The 12,405-nt window shown below is 38.4% G+C and overlaps 1 protein-coding gene and 1 long non-coding RNA gene across 2 annotated transcripts; both read left to right on the top strand.

Annotated features, from left to right (window-relative positions):
* Positions 1 to 1,352: 1,352 nt before the first annotated feature.
* LOC116172320 lies at positions 1,353 to 2,245 on the top strand. The gene is made up of 3 exons (XR_004145628.1): positions 1,353 to 1,606; positions 1,656 to 1,735; positions 1,785 to 2,245. It is a non-coding gene; the product is annotated as an uncharacterized LOC116172320 (long non-coding RNA).
* Positions 2,246 to 5,291: 3,046 nt separating this feature from the next.
* On the top strand, positions 5,292 to 12,035 carry LOC116172306. Its single transcript, XM_031489506.1, has 5 exons — positions 5,292 to 5,433; positions 5,482 to 5,576; positions 10,952 to 11,102; positions 11,153 to 11,677; positions 11,722 to 12,035. The coding sequence occupies exons 1-4, from the start codon at positions 5,367 to 5,369 to the stop codon at positions 11,554 to 11,556; spliced, it is 717 nt and encodes a 238-aa protein (XP_031345366.1). The 5' UTR covers positions 5,292 to 5,366; the 3' UTR covers positions 11,557 to 11,677; positions 11,722 to 12,035.
* The last annotated feature ends 370 nt before the right edge of the window (positions 12,036 to 12,405 follow it).

Here is a 12,405-nt window from a genome sequence, read left to right as displayed (position 1 = left end):
CAAGATCTAGTTTTAAATTTTAAATCCGACGTTTCGTCTCCGGTTAACCATCATCAACTTTATTTTTTCTTATGGAAGTAATTTTTACTGCTTTATGTCAGTTGATACAGAATTGTTTTCTGATTTCAAAAATGTAAACATGCTTAACACTTATCTAGCTCTCAACTTTACACACAAATTAAACCTCGTTACAAAACTCTCATTTTCATATAAGGCTTATTTATTTATTTATTTAAAGAACAATCTTAATCTCAGGGTCCAGCTGGGTTCCAAAACGCTGGAAAATCTCAACACTGACTTAACCAGAAATTGAAGTTCCGGACATCCGTCATTCAAATGAAACAGACCTATAAGTTTTGACTTGAACCCGAAATTGCCAACGATTAACTCGACCCAAAAGAAATTTGCAGTGAACAATAAAAATAATTTGTACTTTACAGATACGGTAAATGATGAAAAAATACACTTATCACAGAATTATTTTAACGCAAACTTTCTACTTTCTTCTCTTACATCACCAGCCCTAGTCCCAAGATTGTAAATTTATAAAGAAAAAAGAAAGAAAACATTACCCCAAATTGTAAACCACTACATAGACTCCAGCTACTTTTAATTCTGTTGCTGCATCGAATAAAAACTCTGCAGCTTTCTCTTTTTCGCTTGAATAAAAGACAGCCATGCTCTGCTTTTTTCCGCAACCAATAGAAAGGCTTCATTCTTGTGGAAGTCGGATTGTGCACATCCCGCTAAAACATTTCCAATGGCGCAGCTTGCGTTATTCTCTTTAATAGAATGCATAAAAGCGGGAACAATGAACAAAGGACGAAGATGAGTAATAAATTACTGATGTAACTGTTATCCTCTTCTATGCAAACTTTCTACATTATCTTATGTCGCTGTTGAACATCTCTGATGTTATACGAGACAGGATCACGTTATTTAGCCCTACCGTATTTGGATTCTAGAACACACTCCAGGGAGATAGTGTGGCAACGCTCCTTAGTCGACTATTACCCCAGAAATAAACTCCTGGTGCTCATTTTTAAGAGAAAAACGCCAAAGATATTGTTCTTCCTTTAATATTCTTATATGGCCAAATGCGCATTTCTCACAACATTCGGGTAATTGAAAAAAAAGAATAAATACGCAGGTAACTCATAAAAAATGTTGCAGAGTAGTTGGGATTGCATATAGACAGTGACATGCGTTTTAGTAAACATGTGTAATGATTTACTTTATATTACGAAGTATTATTATTGTTTACGGTTTAGCGGAAATCCCCCCGTAACTTTTTAAACGATTTGATAGATGGCTCCATTTATTAATAGTATTAGCCGTGCAATTTTACCGCGCAGAATGCACGCGCCGTGATTTTTGGTGGTCGATTGCCACTTTCTTTTCCTTCATACGCTGTATCGAAATACACGTCGCTTAATAAAACAAGTCAAAGCGTAGGGTAGAATGCATGGAATTTTAATTGCCATCTTCCGCATATTATATTGATCTCTGGCGATTGGAATCATAATTTGGAAATTTCGAAGTAATTAGTTCGTGATTTGCCTGTACTCCTAGTGAGGATATATATTTGCGTTCTTCTTTTATTAACGTAAGTACCGCCATGTGCATTTCGCTTATTTAGAGTATACCTTCCTTAGGTTTCGGCTGTAATTTGTTGTACTGCAATTTTCATCGACAATTGTTAATTCATCTACTATTAGTCTTCTTAAGAGTCAAGGTAGGTAAATTTGATATAACGAAGAGAATTTATCTTTGATTTCTTTTAGGGTTTAAGTTTAAGTTCAAGTTCAGGCTCAAGTTCACGTCTCGGATACGTTTTACGTTACCTACTAATTCTGGTTCGAGGTACAAGTTTTGCAACCTTGAGTTAAATTCGCCGATACCTGCGGTTACCGACGCATTTGCTGTCATTTTGCTGTAAAATAGGTCACTCGATCATGAAGCAGATTAAGTATCAAGGATCGATCCTCATACGGGGCCACTTCCGTAACTCTTGTCTTACTTGTTAACTATTTTGCCCCTTACATGCGATTACATTTAAGTAATTTGTGAACATCAGTACCTACTCACTACTCAGAATCTTTGTCATAGTACCGTACTTGGTTTGGAAGTAGATTACGAGTAGAGCGAGGCACTTCAGGCATTAATCAACTAATTATAATACATACCGAGTGGTGCAGGGTAAGTAGGAACATAGAGATTTAAAGTGAGAAATTAGTTTTATGCAATATCACACCCCATGTACATTTTACAGAAAAAACTGTAGAGTTTAAAGTTGTTCAGAATTTAAAGGTGCATACAAAACTGTTTTTATATGTTTTATTAAGCTTTTGGTATACCCGCAAATTTAAAAAGAAATTTCAATATTTCTGTTATTAGTAGGAATGCAACAAACAACAAAAGTCATGGCTATTGCTATTTACAAGCGAACACTGCGAGAGATTCATTTTCTCTAAAGAAACAAGCAACGCGCACGATATATACCAAGGAAAGATCTAAAGAGAAGGAAAAATACGAAAAGGTATATTCGGATGATCTCTAGCGGAAGAACAATGAACTATGAAACACTTGACTAATTAATTAATTAATTTTACGTACATCTCCTGCATTCCTTGTTACTGACTGCCTAGCTGCTCTTGATAATGAATTTATAAAAGCTATTGGATCTGTTTGTAATATTGAAATGACTGATACGGTATCGTTACAGTCCAGTCTGCCTGTTAATAATAGTGGTTTGGGAGTCAGAAGTACGGAAAGATTATCTCTTCCAGCCTATTTGGCTTCGATCTTTTTCGTGCTTCCTGTCGTTTCTCAGATTATTGATTTCAATGATGCAGAATGGGTTTCTGATACAATTAACCAATGGAAGATACTTGCTGAATCTCAAGAACCTGTTGAAGAAATTCGTCACATCCAAAAATCTTGGGACACTCCTTTGGTTGAAAAGTTATTCGATCAATTGTTCAATAAATTCGTCAATGATCCAGTACACCAAGCAAGGCTGTTAGCACTGAAAGAAAAAGAGTCAGGCGCTTGGTTACAAGCTCTTCCTGCAAGGCAAATCTCCACACATCTTGAAGATTCTGTTTTGCAGATAAGTGTTGCTTTACGCTTAGGTGCTACAGTTTGTACTCCTCATATTTGTAAATGTGGTGCCAATGTGGATAAGTTTGGGCATCATGGTTTATCTTGTCAGAAGAACACAGGAAAGTACAGTCGCCATCGAAACATCTTAGAATGTCAGAAAAGAGCATTCCATGAGGCTGGTTATTCAGTCATCTTAGAACCTCCTCGTCTTTTTGGAATTGATAAAAAACGACCCGATGGGAGAACTTTAACACCTTGGATGGAAGGAAGATGTCTGGCATGGGACTTCACTTGTGTTGATACCTTATGTCCTTCATATCTCTTCTCCTCGGTGAAGAAAGCAGGTTCTGCAGCCGCTTTAGCTGAACGCAGAAAAAAAAATACTTACGCTGCTTTAGAACCTACATTTATTTTTAACGGATTCGCTGTAGAAACCATGGGTCCGTGGGGAAATGAAGCCAAAATGATGACAGCGGCAATTGGTAAAAGACTCAGGCAAAAAACAGGAGAGTCCCGCTCAACCCAGTTTATTTACCAACGGATAGGTATAGAAATTCAAAAAGGCAACGCCGAATGTGTTTTAGGAACTTTACCTTTTTTTAGTAATTCTTTTGATGCAATTTATTATGTTTTAAAACCCCGTTCTTATATGTAATTTGTTCTTGTTCTATTATTTTCATTAAATAATTTGTTTCTTTTCAAAAAAAAAACTAACAAAACTGACTACAGCGAACTTGCACGAGAAATACACATATGGCATAAAGGCATTGGGATTCTGGAAAGACAAACCATATTTGTCAAAATCAGAGCGCTATGAATAAAAGTATGAAGTGACCGAGTAGGTGTTAATTTTCCGAAATTGGAGAACCCGTCCCTTCATGACAAACTCACTCTATTCTTGATCTACCTTTAGCTTTGAATGGTACTCTTATCGAACGCCCAGAGTTCTGTATAACCACAGATATTTATATCTGTGATATAACAAAACACGAATTAGGGAGATATCATACGGCAGGAGTGGTGTATACATAGTGATTGTAGCTTCTGTGCCCCTTTTTCCGTCTGCCTTGGAAATAGCAGGTAAATGTATCTCTGTAATAATACCAGAGTAAAAATATACGCAGTATGCCCAATATACTCTGTACCCAAGACCCATTCATATACTGTATTGCTATTCCAATAATTTCTCCAAAGGGGTACAAAATCGTTACTTAGGCACTACATTGTCAGATGGGGTGTAGGTACATATTATATCGCTATTAAAAGAAAACACAATCAATATTTTTTAAGGTTTACAGTGCTTACTTATTTCAATCCTCTCGAAGATACTTTATTAACGATCCTCGAGATCGTTTATAATTTTGTATTGCTGTCTGTCTGTCCGTCCGTCCGTCCTTCCGTCCGTCTGTCTGTCTGTCCGTGTAGAAACCTCCGATCGCTTTGCAAATTGATACAGATGTTCTTCGGGATATATGAAAGATCGCTATTGTTTTTTGGCTATGTAGACTAACGGGCCAAAAAGTTACCGCCCAAAAAGTGCCCAAACCTCTCTCTCTTATAACTCTTGTTACAAAGAACATATTATGAATGTCAGGTTTTCTGTGTTAGTACATATTTCTTAAACTTCCGGCAACTATGCAGGTGCAAAAAATCTTGCGCATGCGCATTACAACTTTGATATTTGCGCAATCCCAATTTTTTTTATTAGTTACGATATTTAATGGAAATTTTGTACTTAAGCACCTCGAATAAAAGTAAAACTAGAGCCGAATCAAAAAATTTGTTTTGCGCATGCAAATTAATGCCATTCAAAAGTTCGTTTCACAACCATGCTGATCTGGTGGGATAGAATCAACCCCTTAAGGTGTATTGTAAAAATGATGTATGTGTGAAGATCTCGACGATTCTTCGGTATTCAGTTGTATCGGATTTTTTTGTAGTACTAAAAGGTGTGTTTATCCCTCCATTTTCACGTAAATATTTAGGAACAACCCGTCAGGATTATCATGTGAAGCAGCAAGTAGCCATGGAAACTTAAACGCAATTTCGTGTTTAATCACTCTGTGAGAACTGAAATTGTTTAACAGAATCTCGTGTTCTCATTTACGGCACGCTACCTTGACCCTACGGTCGGTCGGCACTTAATTTTAATTTTCTCTCATTAGTGCAGTTTCACAATCTGAGCAGGTTCATTAGACAATAATTTATAACAGCGATTCAGAAAAAATTGTGATAAATTTTGTGCACGCTGAAAATATGCAATGGAAGCCAACGCGTCGCTCGATGAAATTTCCATTCATTTGCTACAATTACGGAAGGTACTTGAAGGTAGAGGAAATGTTACTTTAATTCGATGTTTCAATGTAAGTCTCCTAGGACACGACATTCTAAGAAAATTTGAGTTTGATGAAAACTATCTGGTTAGGTTTTTGCTTGGAACCAATTTCCATGTACCCGACGCGTTGAAAAGGGTGAGCTTAAGAACACATTATCAATCAAATCTCATTTTTACGCTAAAAGGCGCAAAGTTTGGACAAAGCGTTTTAGTTCTCTAATCTGATTAAAAAAAGTAAATACACCAAAACCATAATTTTGAACTATTGCATTTTTCGTGTTTTTTTAAAAATTCTTGAATAGAGTGAGTATCTTGGGAAAAAATAATTGACTATGTATTATAATTGTATTGCATTATGTAGGGTTGGTACGGGCGTCTGGTGGAACTAGTTTTTAGTTCATTATTTACAAGCTACTCCTAAGCGGTTCTATCAAGTATAGGTAGTTACAAGAACTTGGTCCCATGATTTAAATATGTATTCTGTTTGTCATGTCTTGTCTGACGGTTTGACGGTCTGGTGTTGCGCCTGTGTCAGCTGTACTTACCGAATGGTGTCGGTAAATTTGTAGTAGGTGTGGAGTAATGATTGGGATAAAGTTTTCCGCGAGGATTATCTGTCGTGGGTCCCTTCTAGTGTCGTCTGTGGTTCGTAGTTCCCGTCCAAAGATAAGATGCCTCTGAATTATTCATGGTCTGACACTTGGCGGTGTTCATTGCAAATCGGACTGCGGGTTACATACAGTGAGTTTTTTTTTAAATGCGAAGATAGGAGTTTGCATGCAATGTAATTTCCCTATGTTCGATTTAAAAAAAAACACATCAATCTATGAGATGTGCGCGGTTGACATTCCCAAAACGCGCAATTTGTGTGACTATGAACAGCAACTCATAGTCTTTATGATGAAGAGCACTCGGTAAGATTCTTTTAATTAAGCCATGTGAGGCCATAGCAACTTTAGGAAAAATTTTTCTTAAACTTACGATAACTTGACTTCACATGGCACGCGCTGACATCACAATTCATTGTGAACCAACCATCAATTATTTGTAGGTCATTTGCACCTGGTATTCTACTAATTTGATCTATTCAATACATAAATGAAGAAAATAAGAAAATAAATAACGAAAACAATTACAATAAATGTACGAAGTGTCCTCCTTGCATTGTAAGCAATAACCTAATTGATTTCGTAATTAAGTTGGACGGCGGTATTTTAAAAAATCTGACAGCTGTCAATTGCTTAGAGAAGGAAAAGGTCAATTGTATCTACTACTCATTTGAACTACTCAATAGATTGATGTGTTTTTTTTTAAATCGAACATTATAGGGAAATTACATTGCATGCAAACTCCTATCTTCGCATTTAAAAAAAATTCACTGTATCTGGTCATCGGGAATGGTCGTCTTCAACAGATATGGCTGGGGGTGATATACGGGGCTTAACGCTTGGTGGCTGCTAAGGGACAAGGCGATATGATGCAAAATATCACTGACAAATGGCCTATTAAGTGGTGATCGGGCCTTGATTACGACCTCCTCCACAGTATTTGAGTCTGGGGACTAACAATGCAAGATTCCCTGGCTCATAAAGTAAACACGAGCGGTCCATCTAAAGATGGGGCTGATCTGGGCTGTTTTGTGGAGTCTCGAAACATGGGATCAGAGACTTGCTATAACTAGACTGCGCTTAACGTATCTAAGGTGTTGTCGACACAGTATGCAACACACAATGCACCGCGGGGCAAAAATCGCTGAGATGATATGCAATACAATGAAATAAGCCGTTATTTTAGATGTTCCGTTCATTAATCATTCTCGTGATTAGCTCGAATTAGTGAACAGATACATTTCTGTTGATAATAAACCAATAAACTTAGGTTAACTTGTGCTTATCAACATGTACTCTGTCGATAAATTTTTAAATAATATGCTGATTTTCAACGGATACAAGTTTAAAGGGCCAATGGATCAGAGCCATTCGAAGAGAAAAATTTACTCCCACCATAGTGCATTTGCGGGGAATGAAGCCGATTTTAGAAAGATACCTACGAAGGTGTTAAAAAATAATGCAATACCGAGCGTTTTCGACTTTCCCATTCACTTAAAATAACGTAGAACTATTATTCGACATCCTTTACCAGCAAGACAACGGCAATACCTATTTGCCTATTAGGTATAGACGTAACTAAGTACTTACTGGTACTAAGTATATTTCAGGTTTTGTTACAAGAAAAATAGCTAAGTCTGTTAAATGTTCCATATGTGCAGATGCGATATTCGCATCAGAGAGTCATTCAAAGCTTTTAACTAGAAAAAATCGTGGAGGATTGTTGCACGTATCAAGCGATGCATTAAAAATTTGCCAAATTGCTGAAAATGTGTTCAGGTTTTTCATTCAATCCACACCACACCGCGTTGTAAACAAAATGGTTATCAGCAGTCTAAGAAAAATAAATAACAGTTACAGCCCATTTGGGTTTTTGGATAAGCATATATTGAAACAAAATCCGCTAAATAATCATATCTTACTACTTATATCTTTAGTTTTAAGAGTATATTTTCCCATACGTGTTCACCACTAAAATACACATATAAATCAAATTAGGACTAGAGTAAGGCAGTTATATACCAATTTAGTTCAAATAAAATACCAACAAATTCGATTAAAATAGTTAACAGCTATATGTTATCTTTTTTTGCTACTAAAATTTAGAATAAACATGGCTAAAGCAAGCTGCAGAACGTACGTCTGCCCCGCGATGAACAGTTGGTTGCCTATCCTATCTTGACAACAGGCGTTTATAGTAAAATCTACGTTACGCGCGGTCTAGTTATAACAAGTCTCTGCATGGGATGATCTTCTTTTACTCGGGATCGTTTAGCTAGGCTTACCTGATGTCGGAAGGTGAACGTGTAGGATGTGTGTGCCGGATATGGCGGTCTGCATAGGGTGCCTGTCAGTGTCAGTGTCGATTTAACTTTTGAAAAGCATTTTCTTGACTTCCGTCCATTCATAGCGGAGATCGTTCTTTAAGAGTTCAATCAGAGGTTGGGATACTCAAGCAAATCCGAGCACGGAACGGCGAAACCACGAACACGTTTGGATAAAGGTCATGAGATGCTTAATGTTTCTGGACTATGACTGGGATCCATGAGGGTCTATTGGGTGTGATATTTCCTAGGTAACCGACCTGATCACACGCTATAAGTGGCACATCTGGCGTTGAACACGTCACTGAAATTGCCCAAGCCGTCGAAATACCAGGTTTAGGTCCTTGAGGGTGTTGTTCGGTACTTTTGGTATCTCGCTGCGAAAGCGATCCATCAGCCTCTGGAAACTGACGGGGGCGTTTTTAACCCGAACGGCATTTTTTTTAAGCCGGTATAACCCGAAAGGTGATACGATGGCGGTCTTATCCTTATCCTACGAGCGCATGGTAAATTGCTGATGCAGCGAGTCTTTGCTGCTTACAAAAGAACGTCCATGCCCGGTAGTTCCTCCCGTGCTTACAGAGTTTTTGATGCCTGGCCACCAGGTCCCAGCGGTGCGGTGTAGCAGAGTAGCAATCCTCTTCAGGGGGTGGGAGTTGCACCTATTATCGCAGTCCTTGTAGATTTGGACAGCGTTGAGGGAGGCGTGGACATGTTTGGCGCTGTTAAATCTCGATGGACACTGGAATAAAGGAATCTTTCTGCATATTGTGTTGTTTCTAATTGCCATCTCCCCTTCTTTACGTCTTTGGCTTCGTGTCTTGACCCTCTTGATGGCCCCATGTTCGGTGCCACTTATAGGGTGGAAAGAAAACCACATTATAGTTAGTAAAATGAATAAGTTTGCGTATCGGATTAGCTTATATTAATACCGTGTATGAGGTTCTGTTCTAACACATGACATTTGAGGTATAGGTATAGAGCAAGTGGGTAACTAGTTTTTCGAACCGCGGGTGTTTAACTAAGAATCATTTTCTACGTCTACGTTATGGGTGATTTAGATGGAGGTTGCTGCGCCAAAAAGAGATAAAAACAGGCAATGCAAGAGTGGCGCAGACCTCTATTTAAAACGCCTATAAACTAACATCATCCCCAGTTCACCGCTCGCAGTTTGCAATATACCCCACTTGCCACGACAAAGATGTATATAGGACAGTGTAGCTCAGTGGTAGAGCGTTAGGCTACATAGCCGGGACCTCGGGTGTTCGAACCTGGGCAACAAAGAAACAAAGAAACGAAGAAACGAGGAAGCGAGGAAGTGAGAAAGCGAGGAAGCGAGGAAACGAAGAAACAAACAAACAAAGAAAGAAACAAAGAAAGAAAGTGTGTTGTTCTTACGCAAGGATAAGACGCGTCCTTATCTGAAAAGAAAGAAAAAGAAGGCGATAATATTGTATCTTTCTAGTTTTTAGTATGGTTTGCGTTACTGGATCCAATTCCTGGGGTAGGTCTTCGAGCAGTTGGGTTAGGAGTATGGGAGGGAATTTGACTTCCCTTTTGGGTTTCCAGGGATGGGGTCCTCCTGTGTCGGATTTATTGCAAGGGATCTTGTCGTAGACCCTGTGGTGCGCAAATTTTGTTTTTAGGGATGCGAGTCTATGTGTGATTGGCTTTATATTTGCGTGTTGGATGGTATAGGTCGGAAGGGTAAAATGGATCCAGTCTGTGTATTTTGTGTAAGATGTTGCGTTTGCAGGCGGCAATTTGGTGTCGTTGATTAGAGGAGATGGTGCGGAAAAGGGGGACCATATAATCGATGAGTGGTCTGATGTACGTTTTGTAAGTGTGTTGTAAGTATGGAAGTTAAATGCAGCGGTTGTAAGTGGTGGAAAACAATGTGATTGCGTCTAGGGGAAGGTGGTGTATCAGTCCGGGTGGTGTATTGCGTCCACTTTTTATAGTGTCGACAAACGTTTGGGGAAGTATTGGCTGAAGAAGGGGACCGTCAGGGGGATGTTGAGGGCCATCTTGAGCTCGAAAATAAACTAGCGGTTGTGTGATTGATATGTTTCTTGTAAAAATGTCTGGCAAATAAATTTGCTTTGTCTTTGTCTGTGGATATTATGTTGCCTCCTTGGTCTGTTAAGTGGGTTTGCTGGACTTTTCTGTTGCCGGTGAGTATGTTGAACTAGCGCCAGTGTCGACGTCCGTCTCTGTACTCCAGAGCAGAAGTCACCCTGACCCATTTCTCTTCTGAATCAGTCGTGTCGTTTCCCGTCTGTTTAGGGAGTCAAGTCTGTTGTATTCTGTCGGCGAATGCTGATGGCGCTTTCGTTGCGTTTGAGTACAACTATGGCAATGTGAAAGGTATTTGGACGTGTATAACAATATTGCTACTTTTTATCAGTTTTCTTTTTCTCCTTATTTTACTAATTCCTTTATTGCTGCTGCCTTGGTAAAAAATAAGTAGTACATTTTTAGAGAGTAGCCATGAAAAATTATACAACACCTTTCCAACCCCCTTACAATTTCTAGTTTGCAATTTCCACACGTAACATTAATTAGGCGCGATTACGCAGATACTAGAATTTCACCTCCTCTTCCTAAGTGACTATACCTGGTTTACCACTGATGGTCCTGCTGACATAATTGAGATTCTTAATATGAACACCATGATTGGTTTACCGTTAAGAGATAAGGATGGAAGAAGTGTTATACTTGTGAAACTAGGTAGGTGTCATTGCGTACATATTAAACGTAATTAGTTCCTTAAATTGTAGGCAATTTGGATGTTTCAGTTGGGACAATGGTAATGCACGTGCATTTGTTTCATATGTGGGCCGAGCACTTTATTCAAGATGAGCTAAGCCTGTTGAAAGGGGTGTGCATTTTAATAGACGTCAACTCATTCTCGTGGGGAATGTTTAAATGGCTTACCCCTCACACTATAAAAACGGCTATTAGAATGGTGGAAAACTACCCTGTTAAAGAAATGACGTTTCACGTGGTAAATAAATCGTATCTGCTTCAAGCAGCTGTGAAACTAGTGTGGCCGCTTTTAAGTAGAGAAATGCAGTGTAGCGTCACCCGCCAAGCACGACCCGTGCTCGACCGGTCCGTTACAGCCCCTAACACAATAGAATATTTTTGGTTGGAATGTGGAAAAACCGACCTGAGGGAATAAACAATCCGAGGCCGGCAGTTACGCGTCGACCTCTCATACAATAAGGCTTGCTAATAAACAAGTTTCAACATCCATTCTTTTCATCTTTTTCCCGAAATACTTAGCCCCACAGCAGCAAAAGGTAAGTCTATTTTAACGAGTTGTATATTATTAAAGCAATTTCAGATAAAATTTCATTTTACGAATTGGACTTCCTTACATCAATTCATAGACCCATTGCATTTGCCGAAAGAGTATGGAGGGAATGGTCCAAATATCGATTTTAAAAGTCCTAAAAAGATGTTACTGGAAGAAGGTCATGCTGTGAGCGAAAGGTTACGAAAAAATTTCGTACTTCTTTCCAAGGTTTAGGATTCCATATTGAGTGAAAGATTTAAGATGGTATCCTGACAAATTACCAACAGGAGGGTTAATTGGGTCTACTCCCAAGTTGAACCACTCTCGGTGTGCTAGTGTTTTCATTCAAAGGGAATTTATGATGTGACATAAGTATTTTTAGCATCGCTTTGTTTTGCTCAATAAATATAGTACTAACGGCACCTTACAGACAGAATATGAATTTTTCAGAGTATAGAACCTGGTTATATGCAAATGCAAGTAGGTACTATTTTACCTCCAAAAGTCCCAGAATATTATTTAAAATCCATACTGCTCAAAATACTTTCTAATCGTATCTTCTGATAGTGTTAGTGATATTCCATTCGAAAAAGTGCATGTGAAAATATCATTTACGGAGCAGAAAAATTTTAAAAATTCGAAAAGCACGAAATCTGAAAGACAAGGCAAAATGAAACTCATTATGCAAAGCGAAATATGAAATATACACTAAAAGTTAGTAAGGTAAGAAAA

Source organism: Photinus pyralis, unplaced genomic scaffold (assembly GCF_008802855.1).
Source record: "Photinus pyralis isolate 1611_PpyrPB1 unplaced genomic scaffold, Ppyr1.3 Ppyr1.4_LG5, whole genome shotgun sequence".
In the NCBI taxonomy this organism is placed as follows: Eukaryota; Metazoa; Arthropoda; class Insecta; order Coleoptera; family Lampyridae; genus Photinus; species Photinus pyralis.
This window is presented reverse-complemented; position numbering and strand designations above follow the sequence as displayed.

Coding starts and splice junctions, on each gene's coding strand:
- LOC116172306 (XM_031489506.1), top strand. CDS start 5,367: ATGGAAGCCAACGCGTCGCTCGATGAAATTTCCATTCATTTGCTACAA. Junction 5,434..5,481: donor ATTACGGAAGGTACTTGAAG/GTAGAGGAAATG, acceptor TAAGTCTCCTAG/GACACGACATTCTAAGAAAA. Junction 11,103..11,152: donor TGTTATACTTGTGAAACTAG/GTAGGTGTCATT, acceptor CTTAAATTGTAG/GCAATTTGGATGTTTCAGTT.